The sequence below is a fragment of the Pleurodeles waltl genome, chromosome 11, assembly GCF_031143425.1.
Source record: "Pleurodeles waltl isolate 20211129_DDA chromosome 11, aPleWal1.hap1.20221129, whole genome shotgun sequence".
Classification (NCBI taxonomy): domain Eukaryota; kingdom Metazoa; phylum Chordata; class Amphibia; order Caudata; family Salamandridae; genus Pleurodeles; species Pleurodeles waltl.
The window spans coordinates 42382448-42409397 of NC_090450.1; the positions used below are offsets into that span (position 1 = coordinate 42382448).

The following is a 26950-nucleotide window of genomic DNA, read 5'->3' on the forward strand; positions in this document are numbered from 1 at the left end:
CTAATAATAATTTGCCCCCACGGGAGCAACCCTTGCCTAAGGGGTCGCTCCCTAAACATAAATTTTTTTTTTAAACAATAAATAAAATTATCCCTGATGTTTACTGTATTTCTGCCCCCCCGGGGGCAGAAATAGCCAAGAAATAAATTCCCCACGGGGAGCAGCTCTTGCCCAAGGGGCCGCTCCCCTTATTACATAAATACAAAGAAAAAAAAAATCCCTGCTGTTTAGTGGCATTTGTGCTGCCCTTGCGATCGGGCAGCATGCCTCTCTGCCCCTCCACGTGATCGGAGGAGAAATGCTTTTGCGTGTCTCCTTCGATCGGCGCTGGAAGCTCAGCTTCCAGCGCCGGGGGAAAGGCCTCAGATGAGGTCAGCGTGCGAAAGCGTGCTGACGTCATCAGACGCCACAGGTGGGTCGGGGGTGGAAGGGGAAGTGATTCCCCTTCCATCTCTGCCCAGGGGAGGGGGGGTGCTTGGCCATTTGGGGGAGCGCTAGCGCTCCCCCCTGGGGCCAATAGTAGGACGAGCTGGTCGAGACCAGCTCGTCCTGGGCACCCTAGGGGTTAAGGTTACAGTTTTATAAGGAGTGCTGGCATCTTGTTGATGTGTACAGTTTGCTGACGCCTTTTTTAGAGTAGCACTTTTTAAAAACCCAAATAAAAATGTGTGTTGTTACATTGAAAGATCTTGTGGTGTTTGTGCTCTGGAATTGCCTCCTCAAATTTTTAAAAATCAAAACTCTTCTACTAACTGCTATATGCATCTGGCTGTGTCATTTACTATTATTTTCTTGTGTAACACATTGCCCTTACTGTCTTACTTCCTATAAAATTTTCAGATGCCAAGAGGAGATACTTAAATATGTTAGAAAAATGGAGTTGGTCGCAATTGGTGTGAGTCAAATAAAATTAGAGACTTTGATTTCCCTACTTCCACATTTTGCACAGTAGAAAGATTAAGTTCAAACAAACCATTCTATAGAATTTTGGCAAGCTAAACACTTCTGGAACATAAGATTTTCCAATGGTATATTCTGATTGGAACAATCCTTCAATAGGGCTATTTGAAATCAGTTTTTGGAAATGGTCTGTGAGAATTTGGGTGGATTGTATGATATGGCTGTGGGGCTTTATGGTGGAATACACTTGCAAAAACTATCTTGGGTTCAGTCAGGCTCATTTGTATCACCTTCAGCTCAACCCTGGGTAGCTGTGGCTTCAAGCAGCATGCCTTAACAAAGGAACTTAGTGTAAAGCATTTAACAGTGTCAAACAATGTAGTAAGAAACTCACAAATCAGGAAAGAACCAGGAAACCCATTTGTAAAGATAGAGTATATTTATATTATTTTTTAGAGACCTAGATTAGCAAAATCCACCAGAGTGTTCTGGTGATAAGAATTTTGGAATATATTATCACTTTTAACTATTTAACTATAATCACAAACAAGCAGTCAACAAAAAGTTTGTACATTTTTTAAAAGTTTGAAAGAGTTAGGCCCAGATTTACAACAAAGTGGCTAAGATAGCAACACCACTTTCGAAATGCAGGGATGCGCGTATTTACACTGAAAGTGATGCTCTGGTGGCGCTAGGGCCTTGTAAATCTGGCCCTTAGTTTGGCAACTCTTGTCCAGCTTGGTTGATTAAATCCAACAGCATGGAGGTCTAGGGGACAGAAATAATACTTTAGACAGTTACCTGGCCACCAGAGCATTTTTAATGCAAGTTACAAACTTTATAGGATGACCGCCATAGACTTCAATGGAGTGGTCCTGATGCTGGGGATGCAGGCGAAAAGATGTGCAAGGATGCTCCAGCTGAGGTGTGGTCAACGGGGCTGTCTTTGTGGTTATTTCTCGGTCCACGGGTGAAATGTGGTGGCTTTGGCCACAGAGGTTAGGGTCCCTCGAAGTCCTCTGTTGCAGTAGCTGGCCAGCCAATGCTGGGCTATAGAACTCCTGGGTCCAGCAGACACGGGTGCAACTTTTGGCTATCTTGGAATTGTCATTAGGGTGCCTGGTGATGATAGCAGTAAAACGTTTCCAGTGGCTACCAGCTTGTGGATTGGGGCTTCTTCGGCTCTTTTATCCCTGAGCTGGTTACAGGGGATCATCCAAATAAACCTGGGAGTCACTGCTTGGATCTGGGACCAGGAATACATTTTTCCCTGAACCAGGAGCCACAGATACAGTCCAAACTTCACTAGCCCAATGTTCAGCAGCTGCAGTCCTTCCAACAATGTAGCCTCTCTTTGTGCAGTTACAAGGTCAACTTGGCAGTCCTTCTTCAGTCCTTTCCCTAAATCTAATGTGATCTGATGGGCATACTGCCAGGAGTGCCATATTTATACCAGTAGTGGGCACTGCGGAGGCCACGTGGTCACTGGCCAATTAGCTACTAGGTCCCCTCCATTCTGGTGTTGTGTTTCCTTCAATATATGGCATATGGCTATCCCAGAGTGGATTATTATAGCCATCGTCGAGATGTCAGAACACCTCTTCTGTCATCAGGAGCTTGGTAGCCCACACTAGAGTTGTTGCTACCTCAGGGCTACATACCCACAGGAAAACCGGTATGGGCACTGAGTTTCCCTCTCTGTCTCTAGCTTCAATTTGTCTACATAAACAAAAGGCACCCTGCCCCGGAACTGTTATCACCATTTGCCCAAAAAAGGTGGCTTCCCCTTTGAAGCTTCTGTTTTGGGCTGACACCCCGAGTGGCCTTCCTTTAAGAAGAGGTCACTTCTCACTCTGCAGAAGCTGACTGTCCTTAAGCCTGGAAGTCATTCACATGTCTCCCCAGGTGGGCACAAAGGTGCCTGTGTGCTAGAGCTCTTGTAAGGCTACTGGACCAGCTGTAGCACAAAGTGCCAACCTACCTAAAGTTGCAGAACTGTAATTGTGACATTAAATTCGACCTGACATCAGCTTGGATTTAATTTCACAATTAATTTGATACCTTACAGTACCCATTTAGTTAGTCCCATTCAGGAGTTAGCTAGGCTGGGGTGCCAGCGAGTAACTCTGTATTAGCCAATGTGGCAACTAAGTTTTCACCAGCAAAATTACACTTAAGAAATGTTAGTGTTTAGGCATATAAAAATATATGTATCTTATTTACTCATGTATAGCTCCCTTCCATCGGGTTCCATACGGGAGACTTCCATATAAGGTTAAAGAAAGTGGTGCCTATGCCATTCGTTTGAATAGCAAAATCGAACTAGCAGTGTAACCCTGCTCTTCTAGTCTGCATTGGCAGGCTGGGAGCCATTTTGTCCTTTGTCACAGTTAGGGTGCCACAAACAGTGCTGCCGTTCTGGGTGGACACACTGTCTTAGATGCCCTGGGTACCATGAACTAGGGACTTATAAGTAGGCTAGCACTTGCCAATTGCATATAGCCATTTCAAAACATATTTTGTGAGAGCTTAGAACACTGGCACTGAGGTTTGGTTAGAAGACCTCAGGGCACTGTCAGAGTAAAAAAACAAGCAGCTTTTAGTCCAAGTGGGGCCCAAAAATTGTGGGAAACCTGCAAAAAGCCTGTTTCCGTACATGTTATCATCTAAACTGCATTTTAAAGCCAGTCTCCACTTTTTTAATGTTGCCTAAAATATTTTATTCCTATTTATGTGGTCAGGCTTTTTTGTTCTAAATAAAGTTAGTGCTTCAGGATTCGAATTTGGAGAACAAACCTTTGTAACTAATACGTGAGTGTGCTGAAAAATATATAGCATTTGAGACGTAGTTCTCATTTTGACCTAGATAGTGGGGACTGGATTCTGTTTATTGAGATCAAGTAATCTCAATGTTTCTTTCAACATTTAATGTGTGAAAATATTTTAGAAAGAATTAGATTTCCTTTATTCATGGTTGATTAGTTTTTACGTTCTCACTTTTAGTGGTATTGAGGTTGTACCCTGAAATATTGCAAAACTCAGTAGCTTTTTCCACAAAGCAAGTAAGACCTGTCCATACATCCATTGTTACAATATCTAAATCATGTGTGGAAAAACGTTACTTGTAGTACACTTAGGATCACTAATATGGATCTTTCCTACAATTCAGCAGTGAGTGGTTCAGCAAATAGAATGGATTATGCCAGTGACTATGGGCAGGTTTACATTATTCTCCTACTTAACTGAATCATTTTGCTTCTTGACGGATAATAGTAACAGTAGCACATATTTCAGACTACAGTTTCCAAAATAATTGAATATTAACCAAAACAGTTTTTCAGGCCTCATAAATATAATCTCTGGGATAATCTAGGTGCCTCTGAAATAAATGTGAAACTAACCAAGAAGCATGGACTGAAGATGCATCTTCCCCAGAACTCTTGCCAGAAGAAGAATCTCCATTGTGAAAAAGGAATTGAAGACGACCACAATACTTGATAATTGCATGTTTCTTTGACCTCATATTCTGGTTACTCACCAAAAGTGGTGGAAGTTCAGATGGATGGTGATGGTAAATACCAGGAACATATGGCTTCAGTTGGGATGAACAAAAAACTCTGGCACTTTGAAGTATTAGGCAACTTCAATCAAAAGGTCACAGGACTGATATGATGATTTATAATTATATGACCAAAAATCATGTTCAAAATTTAACTAGTGAGGTATGGGCAGAAACAAATCAGAAGACAACCAAATGTTCTTTCAAGGAGAAACTTAGGGCTAGATGTATGAAAAGTTAGCACTGCCTGTGTGTCATTTTTTGAAGCAAAAGCAGCGCAAATTCACAAATTATAATTATATTTTGTAAATTTGCGCCACTTTTGCATCAAAAAATTATGCAAAGGTGGTGCTAACTTTTTATAAATCAGGCCTTTAGTGCCTGTTTTAGAGTTTGGATGACAGGGCACTCAATCACAGACTTAGCAGAGATTCTGTCCATCTTATTACAAGTTCATTATATCCTACGGCAAGTGTAATAATATGGATGGGATATCCATCACATTTGCAATGGAGTAACCTCTTCCCCAAACTCTAAATTAGGCCCTTTGTCAGAAGCTGATGTTGATTCTACATCATATCCCCGTATGGCATGAGCTTTCATAAGGAAGCTCTGTATGCTTCTCTCACAAATATAAATCATCAGTAGTCACAGGAACAAAAGGATCTGTAAAAAGAAAGAGTAGAAAGAGTGGAAACACTCGTGGGTGAAATTCTTACATACAGAAAGAAGATGCCTTTATGGCATTGTGAGTCGAATAATATCACAAAGACTCCTCAGTTGGTAAATGGGAAGCCATAGGGGCTTAAAAGGCATTACAATAATACCACATATTTTCATCAGTTCTCTCTGTGCCATTTGAGTGAGGTTTATAGCCAGAAGAAAGAGCCTTTTGCGATTCTCAATGACCTACACATAAATCTTTCCAAAAAGGATATTGAGTACCTCTATGAGAAATTATAGTATGATGCAAATCAAGAAGGCAAATAAACTACTTAAAAGACATTTTGACCTTTTAATCAGTTGCAAATTTGGGAAAGGAGAACAATCTGTAGAAATTGTATTCCAGGTTTCAGGAGTCACTGGTATTGACTGTTGGTATCTAAAAGGCTACACATTTAAAAAATGTATTTATTTTAATGATGTATCTATGAAGTTAATGATTTTTAAAGTTCTTAATAATTTTGTAACCAGATGCCATTTTTTCGTAATATATATGAGGGTAAAGATTGTTAATGCTCCTAATGATCTTGCTCCCAGATGCCATGCTATTATGTACTATCTATGTGCGTTTCTTTTTTTATTAATATTTATGGGTGGGTGTATGTTTCATTCTTTGATGATTCTTTTTTAATAATCAAATAAAGATTTATATGATTTATATCACTTATGAAGATTTATGCAAGGGACATAAAGGGGAAGCAAGAATATATTCCTCAACATTCAAATGAACTGGTTGCGTCAAATTTTGGTGGTGTGATTTTTTTTTTATGTTCTGGCTTCACATGTAGCTTTCAGTTCAGTGAGGTATATTGGGGAGAATATTTTAAAGTTTGTTTTTATTGGTAGTTTGATTTTGAGTGTATTGGGGATCCAGCCACTTGGATTTGATGATTGATCATTGTGTTTTAGGAGCTATTTATTTTTTTTACCTGCAAAATCATGAGGTTGAAGGATGAAGAGCATGTATTGGTTATAATAGCAAAGAGGATGAATGGATGTGTAGGGCTCTAGATAAGCACTTCAAAAAAAGCGCAAAGATTTCTAAGCTAAATATTGCAGGCATCAATCAAAATTTTTACAGTCATCATTTCAGGTGAGTAGAAATTGAAACATAGCTTAATGAATACAAATTAATGGTTTATACATCAAATAGCAACATACAAGGGGGTACGTGGTTAATGCTGTTGATGGCTGCTGATCAATACAGCTCCCATCTCTACTGCTCATCTATCTCATTATTGCCGCTAATGTGGGGGGCCATGGTAACAGTAAGACCACAGTGTGACTGCGCAAGGTCACTGCACTCTTGAGGAGCCCAAGATACCCCTATCAATTCTGGAGTCAGGAAGCTGTGAGGCCTACTACATAGTGCAGCTTGGAGACCATAGTGCACTGTGACTGCAGAGAGGAGCAGTGGTCCACAATGAGCCTGGGAGTGGAGGCCCCAAAGAAGTGGATGAGGGGGCTCCATTTTTTATTTTACGGGAAAGAGCAGCAGGTAGTAGTACATGGCATGCCCTTCAGGTGCTGCCACACTCCGCTGATCAGCTGGCACAGCTGCACGCTAAAACAATGTATCCTGTGGTATTCATTCATGGCTGCTGCCAAATAAGTAAATATAACATTGTACTGGTGCAGTTTCACAAGTATAGACTGTGTAACTATGATCTCTCACTTCCCAGTGCTTGGTGATATGAAAAGAGCACCAGTTCTGCCTATTCAGGCACAGGGAGTTCTCTAATTGTAGCTGGGGATTTGGCTTTTCTTGTTCGCTTGCTAGGGTGCGATGCTGAAGCATTGTGGTTGCCATTCGGTGGCTGAAACCTAGACCCCTTGGACACCCTCTAAGGCTATATATTACATATAGGCCCATATTTATACTTTTTTAGCGCCGCATTTGTGTCAATTTTTGACGCAAAAGCGGCGCAAACTTACAAAATGCAATTGTATTTTGTAATTTTGCGCCGCATTTGAGTCAAAAAGCGGCACAAATGCGGCGCTAAAGAAGTATAAATATGGGCCATAATGTGCAAAATACCCACCTCCTTCTCATTGGACCTGCTTTGTCGACCGAGCAGTTGGAGTCTGACAACTCTTCTCAGTTGAGATCTTTCAGGTGAGATTGTAGACATACGCCTGCCCCATCTCCCACTTGAAGCCGCAGGGTGAGTGCACTCAGAAACACCCAGTAATACTTCTCCCACAGCTCTATGACTGTCATTGTCTGATATTTTTCTGGGGTCCACCTGAAATCTTCAAGACAACTTCTGTTCATGGAAGCCCTTACCGGTAAATGACAGAAGGATTGTTCACAATCAAAGCGAAAAGCAAAGGCAGCCTATGGTCAAAACACTTTTGTACAAGGTAACAGCCAAAAAGTCCTCAATTGCATCAGTTCAAGGAAACGTGAAGGAGGCCAATGCAGAGCTCAAACCTATTTTCTGTTCTGGCTGGAATCCTCTGAATGGCACATCTGCGTGCTAAAGGAAATGTTTTATCACTCGACCCTATTCTTTCCGTTTGGTCAGAAAGTTTGGTTGCTACACAGAAAAATAAGGGATTTGGAGGACAGGAGTAGGCTGTGTAAAATTAAGATCATGGATCTAAATGAATCTGAGGAATAGGATGGCATTTTTGCGTTCATCAGAGAGCATTTAGGACCTGCTCTAAATTAAATGCCTGCCTACTGTGTAATCAACATGCAAGACCGATCTTCCTGGAGGCCAAAAAATTATAATGGCCCTTTCAGAAATAAATTTTAAAAGGTGTTAATTTCTGGCAAATTCTCTCTCATCACTGCTGTAAAAACAAATGAGAGTCTAGCTCTTTGTCTGCAGCTCAGGGAAAAATACATTTGCTTTAGTCTCCTATAACCAGCCACCTTGTGGATAACAGTGGAGAATAAAAACATGGAGTTTCATTACATGTCTTAGAGTTGTTTTTAGAGAGTTTTGCATCCACTGCAATGGACACCCCTGAGCACACCACTGAATTGCTAAAGGCAATCTGGCAACGCAAGAGGATTCCCTGGGTATTAAAAAATGTGACTACAATTTGTTCAAGGAATGTGAGTGCTGGTCACAGGATGATGGTCCAGTATGGCATACTGACAGAAGACACTGCAAATAGGGGCAGGCACAAATTGTAGTCTCTGATGAAATAGCAAGAGTTGGTCAGAAAGCAAAATCTGCTCATTGAAAGCATTGTGTTTGTCTACTACCAATGTGTGACATTCAGTTTCCTTTTTGTTTGAGTTTGAATGTGATGTGAGACATGAATATGTATCTCACACTGTAAGAGAAAGTGGAAGTGTTGGATGTTGAATTTCTTTATTTGAGCATATTCCTAGAGTTAATGCTGGCCTCTGGGTTAGAGTCTTTGTTGGGACTGGTGCACTTTTCCTTTTCAACGTTGATTCTTGCCAGAATCCTTCTGCCCAATATTGCATGACTTTGTGTTCCTTGGTGGGCTTGGCATTCTGAGTTTTGAGTTCTTGTTTGCCACATAATTCATAATTTAGTGACTCTTTGGACCAGTTCTGAGATGTGGCCGAGTGAGAAGGTAGAGTCCTTGAGTTTAGAATGTTTGATTGAAATTTAGATTGGTATTTTTCTAATACTTGGAGAGAAGTGTCAATGAAAATCGTGGGAGGGATTACCAGTATACTGAGTAATCACTGTCCACCTGAATACTCATTTCCCTTCACCAGCTTCTTTTCTTCCTGTCTCTTCCCTCTTTCTGAGGCCCATACTTCTAATCACAGTGATGTCTCTGGCACTCATGTGGTATTCTTCTGAATGTATTGGTTTCTCTAGATCCTCCCTCATCACAGGGGGCGAGGCACTAATATACTGTGACCTGACTCTGAACTACTTTTAAGAACTTTTAATTATTCTCTACCACTTCGCTTCAATGGACTATGGGACAACATGAAGTGGACATGTCCCTACTAGAAATATGGCAGTACTATCACTAAATGTCACACAGTATTTGTAGCAGAATACGTTCTGGCCCATATTACCACAACCCCCTTATAGCTTGAACCTAACTTCTGCCATCAGAATCTGTGAAACTCAAGAGGAATTGGGTGATCAAGGTTGATTTTGCAAGTAACACTTTGGATTCAGAGTCTTGTACTTTTGGTATGGCTGCACACAAAAGAGGCGTTCTTGCCTTTATTGAGCAGAAAATCATTGCGCATGTTTCTTTTGAAAGTGTGGTCTCATCAAGGTGGGAGGTGTACCAGCAAAGATATCAATGCAGGAAAGGATACTGATGAGTGGTTCAGAGTATGCGCCGATAGGTACTAAACTATCCGTTTTTCCCATGATATCTAGAATTCTTACAGAAGTAGGCACGGCTGAATTGATTCTGGTAGGGATGTGATAGTGAATACAGTCGTAAACAGGTCTAGTGCTCCCTATGTCAGAATACCAGAGGCATAGACCTATAGAAGGATTTATTGGGTGATCTGACATTTGTAGACTTAGGAATCTAATAGAAAGAAAATACGTTTTTACTTCACTTGTGTACAGAATCTACACACATATAGACGGATGTCAGCAAACTCCCCTCCATTTGCTGTAACTTGCACATCCTTGGGAAAGGCATTTCTGATCAGTCTTCGATTCTTCTACATTTAGATCTTATCCTCAACATTCCATGGGTAACACATAAGTGCATGAATATCTTTCAGTATGAAACGGCTTCTGATAACATGAAAAAAGATCTATGCTTTTGGTCTTCATGGCAGAAAATGAGGCCTCTGCTCAGGTGATCTGGGCAACACTCATAGACCGAATGATGAAATATTCCACAACATACCACGTGCCCACCATTTGGAATCGAAAGGATCTGGAAAGGGTTGTGAGAGACGTTATCACATTCACACCCACCCTGTTGAGAAATGTGACTGAAGGAAAAGATGACCTGAACCATTTGCTTATGAAACAGGTCTGCATCACTGGAAGAGGAAGTATTATAAGTTTGGGGAAAATGTGGAAAGCTAAGGCAGCAAGAATCACTGTTGGCCATCCCTGCAACACTCAATCACCGAACTATAATGCTTTTGTATCTGGTAGACATGTTGAGTGAATTTGCCTGGTTCTTTGCTTAACTGTATAATTGCAATCAAACTGAGATTCAAGGTCTTAAATCTTCTTTCTTGGATGGGGTGGCCTTGACTTGTTTAATGCAAAAGGCTCTTAATGCCTCAGAGGGCATCATTTCTGAAGAGGAGATACACAAGCCCTAGATGTTGTGGATGACAACAAGGCATTGGGGGATGATGAATTCCCCACCAAATTATGTAGGATGAGTAACGCTAAAGTGGCGAGGTCCGATGCACGGTCTTTGTGAAACAACATCCATGGGAAACTTATGCCATGAATTTAATCAACTATTCATCTTGCTTAATCCAAGCTGAATAAAGACCCTCTAAATGTGCCAGCCACAAGCAAATGTCAGTATTAGATCCAAACAAAGGTACTCGTCTAAAGACTGGAAACAGTGATACTATCTCTTGTCCAATAAAGTAACGCTGGTTTCAATTCTAGCATATGTCCTAGGAAAAATATTAGGGTCATGATACACTTAATGAAGGATGTCTGAAATGACAAAATAACTCTTCTTTAAATTCTGAAAAGTCTTTTAATTGTGTTGAATGGGGATGCCTCGTTATGACTTTGAAATGAAGGGGCTAGGTCTGCTTTTTGAGCAATTCTAAATGGCTGGATATGAAGACAACATTGCAGGTCAGTTGTTAAGGATTTTTCTTTAGGCCAGTCTACAATTAGGGGCGGCAGACAGGGATGCCTCCTCTCTCTCTTAGCTCTAGAACCACTTCTAGCCAAAATCCATCAGTTGCAGGCAGTTTTGCCTATAAACATACCTGATTGAAACAGGAACTGTTATTATTTGCTGATACTTACTTTATCTCGATCACAGTTCTCAATGCCTGAGATTTTGTAATTTTTCGGGGTTGGTTATTATTATATATGAGAAAGGTAAGGGTAATGCTGTAGGGTGTAACCCTATATCACAATCTACTGTATAGGCATGGGACACAATCCACAAGCCCCTTGAGGTGTGCAGCCATTTACGTAAGGAGGCTCTTATCCAGGACAATAGGAAGATCTGGATCTTTATTGGTCAGTTGGGAACTTTTTTGCAAGCAATCGACTGAAGTCCTTCTCAGGTTGACATCTTTGTATAAGCAATATTACCCTCATATGACAGCTAAGATAAAACAATCAATAAGGTGCTGCTATTCCTATGAAATTACTTAACCAAAAAGAACAGTGTAATAGCCCCACTCTCCCACCCTCACCTAGAGTACACATGATGGCAAATACACCTGGTAGGGCGTACTGTGGTCTGGCGATCATCCCCAAGACCGCCCCTGTGACCTGCAGGGTTCATCTACAGCTGTCAGTTGTAGTAGTTGCAAGTATTTGGGGCCTCAATTCCATGAATTCTCTAGAGAGTAGGGTCAAGTATGGGTGCCAGAGCTCTCTGAAGAAATCTCCCTGAGCAGTGAGGACCAAGGAGAGTTTCTCCATCCGCAGCATGTGCCATAGTCTGTAAAGCCACCTTAGATATGTTGGGATTGTGTTGGTGCCCCAGTGAGCGAAGATATTTTGTAAGGCTGCTTCTAACGCCATGCCTATCTGCCATCCCCTGTGCGATTTGAGTGGGAATGTTAGGTGATTGGAAAGTCCCAGGATGACATGCAGAGGGAACCGAGGTAGATGAGTGTCAATATGAGTGTCACTGTTGTTCAGGTTTCCCTCCCAGTACTGGGTGAGCCTATGACATTCCCCGAGAAGGTGTACTAATGTCCCAGGGCTCCACAATGCCTCCAACAACCATCGCTGCAAGTAGGATTACCTTTGCGCAAATGTACTGGGGTAAGGTACCAATACGTGGCAATTTTTGTGGCTGTTTAAATGCTGGCCATATTACGCACAGTGTGGTGTGCCCCGATAATACACCTTCTCCCATCCCTTTGTCGTGAGTGTCATCGCCAGTTCCGCCTCACAGCGAGTTTGGTCCGGTGACTTAAACGCTGGGGTGGAGTGTTGTATTATGCTGAGCAGTTTGGTGATAAGGTGTTTGTGGTTATTCTTCATGGGAAACCATTTTTCATAATCCATGAGGGTCCACTGTGTTCCAGGGCGCATTCCTGGATGCATCACCCAGTGTTGAATTTGCAGATATCGTATTCTCTGACTCCGTGAGTGCATAGTCATTCCTCAGTCGCAAAAATGGATGGAGGCCCATTTGTCAAATAATTGTCCAGCAGAACTACAGACGGTGCTCAGCCAGTGGTGAAGCGGGACCTGATCCAGGCCTGGCATAAAAGCCACGTTGGGTACTATCAGGGTCTGAAGGGACGGGAATGTTTAGAGGGCCCTACACTGTGCAGTCTGGTTCCATACTTTCAGAATTGTGTAATTGTGTGATTGTCCGATGAGGAATAAAGGCCCCATGGTCTCTGCTGATGCACCAGGAATGGAATCTACCAAAGGAAGGTGACATTGATTGCTCGGCCCATAAACAGCCAATGTTTATTGGTTTGCTCCCTGGACCTTTCTACCAGGTAGCAGAGGTGGGCCACTTAGTAGTATTGTAGGATGTTAGGAATGCCCAACCTCCTTTCAGCGGAGACTGATAAGCCAATGCCCGACTTCTGGGTGGTCCTTTCTCTGTCAACATAAAGCCGTGTATTTCACTCTGCAAGGCTTGGAACATACCGGTAGGGAGATGGTTTGAAAGGGGAATAGGATTCTAGGGAACATGGTCATCTTTATTCCTGCTATCCAGCCCAGCCAAGAAAAAGGGTAAAGTTTCCAGTGTTTCAGGTCCCTTTTGACTTGCTTTAGGAGGGTTTGATAATTTAGGGTCGATGTCTCTTTAATGGTAGGTGCAAGTTGTAAGCACTAGTATGGAATAGAAGTTGGTTGACATTGAATTGGATGGTGGTGTGCAAGGAACATCACCGTCTTCGGGGACAGTGAGAGATTGAGGACCTGGGAGGCTTGTCCAATGTGACAATGACATCATCAGCGTAAAGGGTGAGGGTATATATATCCTTGCCAAAAACAATGACTGTGATGCTCAAATCGTCCCGTATCCACTAGACAAAGGTGGATACGGGACGAGCGAACAGCAGGGGTGAGATTTGGCACCCCTGTCTTGTCCCCCAGCAGATGGGGAATGGAGACAAAATCAGGCCATTGACCTGTACAGTTACCCTCAGTTGACTGTAATTGCTCGTGATTCAGGCTCAAAATCTGGTCCCGAAACCAAAATGTTCCAGGGTAGCTACCAGGTATGGCCAGTGAAGCCAGTCAAATGCCTTCTCTGCGTCTATGGCCAAGAGCATAATGTCACATTGGGAGCGTTTGGCTTTGTCAAGAAAGTGTAGGATTTGCTTTGTGTTGTCACTGCACTGTCTTTGTGGAATAAATCCAGCCTGATCGGGCTCAATTAGGCCCAGTAACGGGGGAATCAGCTGGGATGCCAGAATTCCAGTGAGCAGCTTAATGTCCATGTTCAGGAGGGATGTCAGTCTGTAGGACTCCAGTTATTTGGGAAATTCCCCGGTTCAGGGGTAAGCACAATGGATGCCTCCAACCTGGAGGACAGGAATGTAACCGGTACAGTTATCACATTAAATAGTCAGGTCAAGATGGGTGCCAGTATTTGACAGAACATTTTATAAAACAGGTCTGGGAAGCCGCCTTGTGATTTAAGAGGCTTCAATCTTGCTATGGCTAATATGACCCCCTCTATCCTGATCGGGCGATCCAACAAATCTGCCTGTGCAGCCGACAGGCATGCCCTGTGGGCGCTTTTGGGGTGTGAGCCTGGTCCCTCCCCATTAGGGTCTGGGAAGAATAATGGTCCTCATAAAAGCTATGGAAGGTGGATGCGATGTGGGCATTTTCCACTATTTCAGTGCCTTCATGGATCAAGAGAGACTCAACCCCCGTTGCCTGTCTCTGGGAATGAAGTCTTTTGGCCAGCAGCATCCACACTTATTTCATCCCACATAGAAGGAATGACAAAGTCTAAGTAAGGCATGTTCAGTCTTGTCCATATCCAAGCCAGTGAGTTGTGTCCTGGCCGCTTCTGTCTCTAGAAACATGGCATGCTGGTGCGTCTGTGTATCCTCTCCAGCTCTATCACCTGCTGGCGCAGCTGTTGCCTCTTTTCCTGCCGAAGTGTTTTATCAGCTGTGGAGACCGCTATTAGCTCACCTTGGATCACTGCTTTTAGAGTCTCCCGTAGAAGGGAGATGAAAGTGTCAGCTGTGTCACTGAGTTCAGGAAAGTTGGTAATGGCTTGGGTGTACTGTTCCACTACCTTAGTCCTCTAGAGGAAGGCTTCTGTCATTCTCCAGGGCCAGAACCTCCACTGCGAGGGTGGGAGATCTAATACAAGAGAAACTGATGCATGGTCCGAGAGGGAGCTAGGCTCTAGCTCTATGTCTGTAAGCAAATTCTGAATTCACGTAGTTCTTAAAAAATTATCAAGTAGGGCATATATCCTGTAAGCGTGGGAATAAAATGTGTAGTTCTAGGTCATGGGGTACCATTCTTACCACAGATCCCTAAGCCTCAGTTCCCCTACTCAATGGGCACCTTCCGGGAAACAAAACCCCAGTCCCACCATATCAAGACCCTGACCTGTCTAGCTCGTAATGGAAAACTAGGTTCCAATCCCCCCAAGTAGAACATTCCTTTCATGATTAGACATAACTTCTGCTAGTGCCCGGTGAAGAATTCTTTCTTGGTTGCCATGTACTATAAAAAGGTGATCCTGACATGCACCCTGTGGTCCAAAAAGTGCCCTTTGATCTCCGCCAGTTTGTCACCCACCTTCCTTCTGAAGGAGCGAGTGCCATTCAAGTGGCTTTAGTGGCCACAGATGAGAAAAACTGATGTGGGAAGGCTCAGGACTGAAGTCTGTGGCAGTCTCCAGGGAGCAGGTGCATCTCCTGCAATATCAGGTCAGCTCCTGTTTGCTTTAGATAGGAAAGGATCGCACAACACTTGGTTGGGTTGTAAAGCTCCTTCACTTTGAGAGTGATGACTTTTAACTTATTGTGTTTTTAAGGGGTTAGTCATTGTGCTGGAGTCATACGCCCTAAGAGTCGACCCATGTGTGCCCAAGGGATGTAGGGATGTCGGGAGTTGATGTTTAAGAAACTACCCAGCATGATTTGTGTCCACCAAGAATGAGTGTACTCCTTCCCAACAGTTAACAAATCAATAATAACGAAAACATAAACATTTCAAAGATGAAAAGCCAGGGACAGCAGCATAGTTCATTCAGGCAAACAAATAATGGGATTTGTGGCTTTATACAGACCTCCATTGTCCAGCCTGTGCACTCCATCCTCTGCCCCTCCACCCCCATCCCCAGCCTCCCACATCTCAATTACCGTCCTGGAGCCACAATTACGGTCGATCGGGATCTCACCTGTTGCCGTCTCCTGTCAGCGACTCCAGCACCGCCCAGCGTTCCAGTGTCATAGTCTCAGGATCTGGTCGGTGGTCACCTGAGGAAACTCCCTGCCAAAGAGAGCGCTTCCTGGCTTTTGCACTTTTGTGGGGAAGCCTGTTGAGCATCCTCGGAAGGTGCTTTAATCTGCAGCATCTTGGAGGCTGGTGAAGTTGGTGCAGCTTCCATTCCCACCGAAAGAAAATGCAGAAGGGGTAGCCTCAGAAGTAGGTTATTCCCTTCTCTCGAAGATGAGTGAAAATGGGGCAGAAATCCCTCCTCTTTTGTACAGTAATCACCAATAAGTCCTAGTATGGAACCAGTGTGTGTTCCCTGAACTTCAGGGGGTACAGGTCCCTAGCTTTGTGAAGAATTCTTTCTCTAAGTTGGATATCATGGACAAAGACCAAAATGTTAGCTGGGCAGGTGTTTGCAGGGTCACTGCGGTCCAATCCGGTGCACTTTATCGATCTGGATTTTCTTGTCAGGTGCTGTTTCAAGGATTTGAGTGAAAAGGGCCTTGACATAAGTGGCAATATCATCCTTCTTGGCATTTGTAAGGACCACTTGGATGCATATATTGTTATGCCTTGACCGATTTTCAAGGTCATCTGCATGGGCCTGTAAGTCAATCTACTGTTCATGAAGACGTGCAACTTCTTGCTGGAGCTGCTTGATCTCCTTAGCTCTGCTAGTCTCATGATCTTAAGAGTTGGGGATCCTCTCACCCACCTCCACCAGCTTGCAACAGACCTCCTTCAGATCCTGGGACAGATCCTTCAACACAATTTGCAAGTCCTCCCAGAAGGAGGTGAAGAGGGCTTCTAGAAATGTTTGGGTCAATGGACTCTCATATTCCCCCCAGTTTGTTGATGGTTCGAGGCCTGTCTTCCAATCTGCTCCCAAAAGGTTTAGACAGCATCTCTTTTAACGTGCAGTCTTTCTTGGCTCAAGCTATCGCTATATCTCCTTAAATGTGCCTCTCATCTGCTGGGAAATACTGTGATCTCTTCTGGTCTAGAGAACTGACTTGAGTATGAGTAGCGCTTGGTTAGCAAGTGTGTTGGAGTACCTCAACTATAATTCTTTAGGTGCTTCTCTAGCTTCCCCAGGTCTCACAGGGGAACAATACAAGGTGCTGTGGGCAGTCTTAGGAGGTGTTATGTGAGCGAGTTTTAGAGGGTAGCAACTGCCTGTTTCTGGGCTCCAGGAGTGTCCCGTGGAGGGCCTCACAAGGCACATGCATCTCATCAACCGCCACCCTGCGTTAGTAGCCTCTGTTTCATTAAGGAACGTAGTGGAGCCAGGTGCATCAGGACACCATGCGGATCCTTCAGGCAGAGACAACCAGACAACCCCGTCACAGTGGGAGGTGACAGAGGCAGGAAGAACCCCTCCACCAAGGCTCTGCTGAATTTCAGGGTTGGTGCTGCTGTGTGGCTGCTGCAGTGGACTCCCAAAGGCTCTAAATCAACTGTAGCAGTATTTGTTGGTGGCATCATGGTATAGCCTTAGAGTTCAGTTCGTAGGCCCAGAGAATCAGATGACTAGTTTGCGGCCCCTCTCCGGGCAGTTGAGATTTTCTGTGTTTGAGGCGCTTCTTCAATCCAGCCCCATTATGGCTATCCCCTCTGCCGATGATGGTCCCCATTTATTTTAAGCATGTGCCAGTTGGGGTGCCACGAACCTGCCAAGAGGTCTCATGGGTTGAGCATGGCAGGCCAAGAAGAACCAGCGAACAACAAGTGGGACAATGTGGTCCGAGAGAGGCAGCCTCAGTATTTCAGTGTTAGCGGGGAGGGGGGGGCGCTTCCAATCATCCCTCAGAGGGTGGGGGGTCCCATTACAAAGGTTCCCAGCAGCACCATGGTCTGCTGCACATGTAGGGAGAGTGAGCGGCTATCTTCTCCGGCTGTGGTACTCACTGGGAGGTGGCTGCAGAAACTTTCTCTCTTTGGGTGGATTAAGTTTTATGGCTTTTAATTTCCCTGTGCCTACATCTATATTTGTCACTTTTGATTCCATTTTACTACCTCAGCTTTTGTTACCCCTCCTCTCTCTATACCTCTGTATCTCAGTGCTCTTTTTTCATTTTACCATACAATAGCTCTCATCTATTGACTTAATGTTCTTCCAATGGGGGCCCTGGTAAAGAGAATGGTGCATTCTAAATTGTGTCCATGATTATATTTCTCAGAAAAAACAGCTTATGTTTCTAATTTGACAGATCAGCATGCTTAATAAAAAAAGTAGGGCCAGATTTAATAAGTATTTGCCCCATAATCCTTAGGCACCGTTCTACTGTCACCTCCATCCACCATCCATATTTTCCATATTCACACCCTCAACCCGTCCACACCTTCTCATCCCACTATTCTCCCTCCACATTTTCCAACCTTTCCACATTTTCTTGTTCTGTTCACCTCTCACTCTCTATTCATTCACTGATCACTCTTGACACTCTTTAACCCTATGCACACTCTTCCAGTCCATATCTATTGTCACAAAGTCATCCACTCCCAAAAACAATATCCTCACTTATACAGATATTTACTCTACCCCATCATAATTAATGTTAATATTTCTGAATGAAAAAGATAATAAGCATTAGTTACTATTTTGAAGCAAAAGAATAAACCATAACATAAAGTTACTGAATCAATGCCTTATATGTCTAATATTCCCAACCTTTTGACTTCTGTGGATCCCCACTTTATCATTACTCAAGGACCCCCACTGAATCATTATTGGAATCCAGGTAACCTCCTCAGTAATTCATTACTGAAAGCTGGGGACCAAATTTGTTAAAATTATTACATTTTCGAAGCAGACAAGGACCCCCTGTGGATGCCTTGCAGACCCCAAGGGGTCCACGGACCGCCTGTCGGGAACCACTGCCTTATGGAACTTGGAAGCATGTCAGCAAGTGTAACCTTGTGGGAAGAAAAGTGTCTAGGTTTTGCAACTTTGGGACCTTGGCCCTAGTCCTAGCTTTTGCTCTTCACGTCATAACAGAATAACTTAAATTCTAGTCTGTGATAAACACTCGTTAAGCTTCTGCAAGTGCATGCCAGTGCTACAAGGCCATAAGAATCACAAAAGGTGATCTTAAAAGATATCAATTGTGTAATTTTGGGTCAATCATTTCATCTCCCCTTTGCTAAAAGTGTTAACAATGTAACATGTTATGCAATTTTAAATGAGGGTGATTTATTTAATGCTGTGTAGTCTTCCAACATCACTCATTGATGTACAGCACCCCCTTGCGTCTCAGCTGCAATTTAGCTACATAATTAAACTATAGATAGGTTAAGTCTGTCGAGACAGAGCTAATTTTCTGCCAGAGCTCATGTGATCACAATAAGAATTAATAAAAAGCACTATAGAGAGAGGATTCTGACACAGGTCCTTTGTTGATTTTCTTTATGGCCATTTGGTTGGGCAGCAGTTGTGTTACGCCACATTAATCACAACTGATAATAACACTGTTAATGCAGACTCCATGTTAAACGCACAAGCAAGTGGCATTGCATGGTGTTATCCTATGATAAATACATTATGACATGTTTTGCAATGGAGACTCTCAGTTGGCAAATGCTGTAGGAAACTGCAATAAATTAAATTCTCTTGCAAATACTATTGGAAGAAGTTTCACATTTTGAATATACTGACAAATAGAGTTGAAGAAGTTTTATAGTGTGACCTTTGGGATAAATCCCATAGGATGGGCTTTACAATGTTTAACTCTGAGAAACCTTCTAACACAAATCTCTGTTCAGGAGGGGTTAGATAATCTGAATTCCATTTTTTTACATTTGTACCAGTATGTTTAGTATTTAACTTTGTGTGAATTCAAGTACTTTAAACGAAATGCACAATAAAGTGTAATTATGTGCTTTGAAAAGTTCTGAGTTTCTAATCCACACCAGGCCCCAGTCTTGGACTCGTCTGTCTCCCTAACCCAAAGGTGAAGCACTAAAGCTTTGTGTTTGTTGCTCAGTTTGGGTCTAATAGTAAGGTAGCCCCAATATTCTGGCTCCAACCACTTGTTGATATTCTTTATGGACATTTGATTGAGCAACATTTGGTGTAGCTCACTATGAAGTAGTTGCATTGGTCATAGATGTTAAAGACAACATTAACGCTGATCCGATATGAAATACATTGCAGCCTCTCTGAGAGGTACATTTGTAAGGGGTTTTATGTTGTGAACTCTTTGACAAATGCAAAAGAATGTGGTTTTACATTATACACTCTGGCAAACACAATGGCCCTCATTACAACCTTGGCGGGCGGCTGAGGCCGCACACCAAGGTTGAACCGCTGTGCGGCCGCCAATGCAGCCGCACTGCCGCGGGGTCTATTTTGAGGTCCCCGCTGGGGCAGCGGGGGGAAAGCGGGTTTCCGCACGCCGGCCCAACGGGGATCTCGGCCACAACACGGGAGCCGGCTCCAAATGGAGCCGGCGGTGTAGCGGCTGTGCGATGGGTGCAGTTGCACCCGTCACGCTTTTCAGTGAAAAGCTGCATGGGGCCATGGCAGGGGGCCCTTGCACTTCCCATGCCAGTGGCATGGTCAGTGCAGGGGCCCCCAGGGGCCCCACAACTCCCCTTTCCGCCAGCCTTTTCATGGAGGTTTAAACCGCCATGAAAAGGCTGGCGGGAGGGGGACTCATAATCCCCTGTGCAGCGCTGCAGGCAGCGCTACCCTTTTAGGATTAAATCCGCCGGGACAAAAGTGGCGGGAAACCGCCGGTGCCAGCAGTGCAACTGCAACATTTCCGCTGTGGTCGTAATTCCCCTGGAAGCAACGCCAGCCTCTTGGCGGTGCTTCCTCAAAAACAGCCCTGGCGGTCAAAGACCGCCAGGGTTGTAATGACCCCCAAAGTGTTTTTTAAGTAAAATGAAAATGTCATATGAAGGGGCTTTATAATGTGAAGTGCTGAGAGTCTTTTTTTACACAGATCTCCAGAAATCTGAAAAAACAGCTATAGACCATTATCTCACACGCCTCAGCAGCAAGGCCAGTATAATATGTCATGATGTCTTGTGACTTGCCTATTACTAAGATGGCTTTTGTCAGTGAAAGAATTATTTGTTCGCAGCACAATACTACTGTATTCTATGACTTATCTTTGGAAGCCCCATTGGGCGTAGCTAGGCTGGGACTAGTGGGTCCCAATCTTAGGGGTTGAGTTAATTTGCCTCTAATGTCCGTGGGTCCATCTGCTATGTCTGTGTAAACTGGACCAAGTACAGTACCTTCTGCATTTGGCTCTCATGTGGGTCTCAATGAGGTTGTGTGGGTGCTCAAGCTCAGCACTCAACCATGGCCTCAATACCTTCAATGTCCAGGCCTGTGCTTGTCTTTTCAATAAAGTACTTTAATCACAAAGTTGTACTAAACACTACACAATACCAGTAATCATACCATTTTGTGTCTGTGTGTCCTTGACTGAGATTCTGCTCTACACTCACCCAGCTCTCTCTACTACTCCTTCACAGGAGGCCCCCCCGCTGTCTTGTGATCCCCCCCTTTGAAGGTCAAGCCAAAGCCTGAATCAAGCACAGGTGCAGCTTTTAGGTTACAAAGTGAAATGCACACTCAGGGCCACACATATACATGAAACTGGGTCATTGATCACGATGTGCCCGTTTGTTTGCGCCACCCTGTGCCCCCCTAACGACACCATAGTAGCGCTGTATTTACAATACAGCACACCCTGGCACTCATTAGCACAGCTGTGTCAGAATTTCTGATGCAGTTGTATTGGTTTGCTGGACTACCATCAAAAATGTTGACGCTAGTCCAGCAAAGCACAGGAAGGCCTACAGAACAAAGCACAGTGTCACTTTAACGCATGCCATGCCTGCCCTGAGCTGGCACTAAAAAATGAAGCTAGGATGATGAGGGAAATCTTGTAGATTTATCTACACCATTCAAAAGGGCCTCTTTGCAGGGGAACGCCTCCCTTGAATCCATTATACCTGGCACAGGTATAATGTGGCGCAAGGGTTTACAAACTGGTACAATGGTCCCATTGTGCCAGTTTGTAAATAGGACGCAGGTGGGGACTGATCTGCACCGCCGTAGCATAAAAAGAAATGATGCTACAGCAGCGCAAGGGGCTTGTAAATGAGCACCTCTATTTTTTAGTCTTACCCCTCTTCATACAGGTGGCACATTTGATCCTCATTTGCCTCTAGTTGAAGTGGAGACCCTCCACTGTGTGTTTTGAGGGGGCTGTGGTGACTAAAACGTCTGCAAGCCTGCAAAGGAAGTGACCGTTGTTAGCATCCATCAATGCTCTCATCCAACCACAGTCTGCGGCTATGCTTGGCATTCTCCCTAGGTTACAGTCATAGGGCTCCACCTAGACCAAGGACAGATGCATCCTGGGTTGGGCCAAGGGTGGTCATATCAGCTGCAGGCCTAATTAGCCCAGAAATGGGAGCAGCCCTGCTTGGGCCTATCTTGATCATAGCAGTTGTAGCCACCATCAGGGCCTACTGCAACTCGGTAGTTGTAGACCATGTCTGGATCAAGGGAAATCCCTACAGTTGTAGCCCCCAGGCAGCTAAGCAGTTGCCACCCAGGAAATGATCACACAGCTGTTGTTCCCTTTAGGAACATGGTTGAGGGACCAAGAGGGAACACAGTTCATACTGTCCCTCTCTTGCTTGCTCTTATGCAGACAGCTTTCACTGGGTGTCTCACAAAGGCCAGGGGCACCCTGGACCTGTCTCCTCCAGGACAGTCTCTCCACCTGCTGGGCGAGACAGGCTTTTTCCCTCAGTCAGTAGACAGATTGTTTCAGAGCAGACCCATAGCTCAATCACCAGAAATTGTAGATGATGTTCTCTCACATCTGTGAAACTATCTGACAGGCAGACACCATTGCTTGTTGCACCCAAGTTTCTTGTGTACGTTGTGAAACGCTCCCTTCCCTCATCCTCAAGGACTTGGAATGTGAGTAAAGTGAGATGGTTTAGTTTTTATGTTTTTCTTTTTGCTGTTCTACACCCTTTGCACTCTCTCCACTACTCCCTCTACCCTACCACTCCTTCCACTACTCCTTCCTGGCTGTCCCCCAGCTCCTAAGCCCCAATTAAGGCATACACATAATAGCAGAACTTTACACAACTGGGCCAGTAGATCCCACTCACAAATAAAAAGGTCACACTAGTGAGATTTTCTGAAAAACAGTGCTATACTGAGGGCAATGACCGTATTCGACTGCGTACAATGAGGGATAGCTTGCTGCACCCCTATAGGTCATAGGACAGGTCCAGGACTTCACACCATCATGAACAGGCCTAGGCCTTTAGGCAAATGCTTAGGTTATTATGACGCTAGGGCCAAAATAAAACTCAGCATAGCTGATAAACATGCAGTGGGGCTCTCCAGACAATGGAATACAACTGTATATCATGCAGGGGCTACTCCCATCCCAATATTTATTAACTAGTTACATTAAACAGACATTTTAGATTCACTTCACAGGAAATTTATAACTCATTATCCCACTTTCACTTGTCCCAAGGCCCACTAAAATTCCCAGATGTACTAGAGGAAGCTGTGTACGTATTAACTTTAACAAATCATGAATTAACTATGCATCATTCATCTTTCTCTGTTCATGGCAATGCCAAGATTCCTAAAAAATGGGCGAGAACCCAAACGTTGTTTTTCTATTTGTAGATGTAATGTGTGAGGTTTTAATGATTGTACATCACCAGGTGACATGGTGAGAAGCATGAGGACGATGAGTAATATGCAAGGGGGTGCTGTAGATAATGGGTGGAGGTTATGGGTAAAATCGTTTGGACTGAGTGGCATTGAGTGTGTTTTCATTAAATATTCTTAAAGGAGGGATGTATTTAGTGCCTTAGGTAGATTATTGGATAGCATAAGATGATTCAAACTGTATGCTAGGTAAAGGAATGTAGAGCAGAGTGTGAACTCATGTAGCTAATGTGATTGGTGGAGGCAGTTTATTGGATGGACTGATGTTTTGTATTTTGTGTATTATAAAAGAATATTGAGTTGATGCTTGTATGTTGTGGTGTGGGTTGATGTGTGTGTGGGTAAATGTGTGATGTGTTTTGGAAAGATGAAATCCATTAGATGAGTGAATATTGCTTGGGGGATTGACGGAATAATTGTATGGGTTATTGGGTGTGGTATGTGGGGAGACTGCAATGCATGTAGGAAGGAGGTAGTGCATGTGGTAACAAAGTAGTATATGTTGGGTGAATGTAGTAAGTAGGATCAAGGTGGTATGAGGGGAGTATGTATTTATTCTTAATGTATGCCACAGTACAGAGTGACAAGATGTCATCCTCCAAAAGTATTGTATCCAGAATATCAACTATTGCAATATTGTGAACCTACGTTATTGTGAATCATAATATATTGTTAATTACAGGTTTGCTACTATTAACTCTACGTCTAGGTAAATCCACTGTCACATACCAATACATATTGTAAATGTTTGACGATGTGAAGCTAAGATAATAACTTTCTCTATATTGTGGTAGTTGATATTCTTGATAGAATATTTTGGCCTGATGGTATTTAAGACTTGGTAATGTGTTTTGAATCACCATTTATTGTTTATAATGGGGAAATACTATGAACGGGTCAATCATTGTGTTTGTGGAGAATAGATATAATGAGTGGGGTCAACAGAGGTACAAGCGATTTATTGTCAGTTATGGACATTGCATGGAATGGATAGACATAGGGCCTAATTACGACCATAGCGGATGGGATAGTCTGTCACAAACATGATGGATATCCCGCCTGCTGTTTTACAAGTTCCATTATATTGTATGGAACTTGTAAAATGGATGGCGGGCTATCCGTCACATTTGCGACGGAGTATCCCATCTGCCAAGATCGTAATCAGACCCTTAGGCCCTAATTTTGAGTTTGGCAGGTGGCGGAGGCTGCCGGCCAAAATCTTTAGGATGGAAAGACCCCACTCCGGTTTTCCGTCCACTGGCCCTATTATGAGTTTCCCTTTGGGCCACAACATTGACGCTGGGTCGTAATCGAGCCGGTGGCAATGTTGCAGTGTGTCGGGGACGAGAGCACCCGTCGCACTTTTCACTGCCTGTAATTCAGGCAGCGAAAAGTGTGATGGGTCTGTCCATGGGGGCCCCTGCACTTCCCGTGCCAAGTGCATGGGCAGTGCAGGGGCCCCCGGTATCCCGTCTCCGCCAGCCTTTGCATGGCAGTGGAACCACCATGTAATAGCCGGCGAAGAGGGGACTCGTAATCCCCCGGGCAGTGCTGCTTGCAGTGCTGCCCTGGCGGATTAAGACTGCCAGCACCGCCAGGCTGTCGACCGGCAGCAACCTGGTGGTGCCGGCAGTCGGACCGTGGTGGCTCCACCATGGTCATAATGTGGAGGCCGGACCGCTGCTTTTGCGGCAGTCCAACTGCCACCGTGAGTCTGGCGGTCCCAGGACCGCCAGACTCGTAATAAGGGCCTTAGTGTCTGGTTGAATAATAAACCTCTTGCGTGGAGAGATGTGGTGTGTGTGCTGAATGGATGTGCTACAAGGGTGTAATATATTTGAGAATAATGTAATTATATGCAGTTTTTTGCATCAAAATGTATGTGGATTCTGCAGTTCTTTTAGTAGTGCTGCAATATTACTACTAGAGTACTACAAAATGCTATTGCCAAGCATATGAGTGTAAAGGTCTCATTAAGAATTTGCCGATCCTACCCCTAGCCCCATAGATGGCCAACCACTGATACTGCAACACGTTCACATAGAAAATAAAACCCCATATGAAAATAAAACCCCATAGGAAATGATATAATATTATATTGAATGATTTAAAATACAGGTAAATATATTATTATCTAAAACATCTAAAAAATAAAACATAGTTATTACTTGCTTAGAAAATATTCTTATACCATTTTTAAATGAATATATTAATGTGACTTTTATATTAAAATATAATCATATTATTTTAAATTATTTTTACATCAATTTTAATAAATATGAATCAATAATTAAAAAGATAACGTAGGTGGGAATCTATTTTTAATAACAATTGGAGAAAACAATCATACTTAAAGTCAAATCATACATTTTAAGTTAAGTTAATAGTTCTGCAGAATGTTTTATTTTGTTCCACATTTAAAATATGTATAAAATTAATTTTTATTACTATTTGATATAAAATATTTTTACCTTTCTTTACTCAAATAAGGATGTTGACTTTTCTCTAGACTTTATCATAGGGAGGTGCCGCTACAGTAAAGTATACAGAAGAATAAAAATATTAATTAAACTTTATAAAAAGAAGAATAAAAATAGTTTTATCAAATGGTAATTGATCAGTAAATGATGGGAACAGGTATTGAAAGGCTGAAAGAATGGAAACAAACATTTAGACAGTAGGTCAGAGGCCCATTTATCATTCACATTTTCTGAGTAGACTTGAGACACAGACCCCACATGAAATGTTTCTTGTGTATGGAGAAGGTTAGAACGTCTCAATCAGGCATACAGTTTGTTGGTAATAGACATTTGCAAAATGCATAATCTACCAGGACACCCACTGGCTAAATTTCCTTCACCCACTTACATCCTTGGTGGAGATATTGCAGTGTTGAAATACCTCTAAACGTAGTATTTTCTATAGCAAGTGGAGGGTTTTCTATGATAACCCAAATTTGATCGAGTACTAAAATTGTGGACTTCATTAGTTTATTGAGTTTAGGTGAGTGTATGAAGGAAAGGATGAGTGGATACACTTTTCTGAAATGCAAGGTCATGAATTGTAAATGTTGAAAATTTGAAATTGTTAAGTGACAGGGACAACATGAATAAACTTAGAGTTGTGTTTTTCCTACCCTTTCTTGATACAGGCATGGGCTAACGAAGATTTTTTGAAAGACCTGATCAAGGTTTATGGATTCCTAAGGTAATAAGTGTGCTTTACATTCTGCAAAAGATTGATCTCATTACAGTCATTCTTCAGGCTGCCTGCGGTGAATCCTCTCATGAAATGGAAAGCCTTTTACTTACCTACACAATTATCCTTCAGTGTGAAGGAAAACACCACGACTTTTTATAAGTACTTTGTACGGAGTGAAGTCACTTTACGATTTCTCAGCATTTTGCCATCATATATACATCCACTGAGTATGTCATCGCCAGGTATATACTTTACTTTCTTACTATTTTAACCATACTGATATGTACACCTAAGAATTTACAGCACCAAACA

The 26950-nt window shown here is 43.2% G+C and overlaps 1 protein-coding gene across 1 annotated transcript in view; it reads left to right on the forward strand.

The window, feature by feature from the left end:
* LOC138266552 (dehydrogenase/reductase SDR family member 4-like) overlaps nt 1-26950 on the forward strand; it is a 208403-nt gene that overhangs the window by 164727 nt on the left and 16726 nt on the right. The window contains exon 9 of the mRNA XM_069215404.1: nt 26589-26644. Within this exon, the coding sequence (XP_069071505.1) occupies nt 26589-26644 (56 nt within the window). The remainder of the gene's footprint in view (nt 1-26588; nt 26645-26950) is intronic.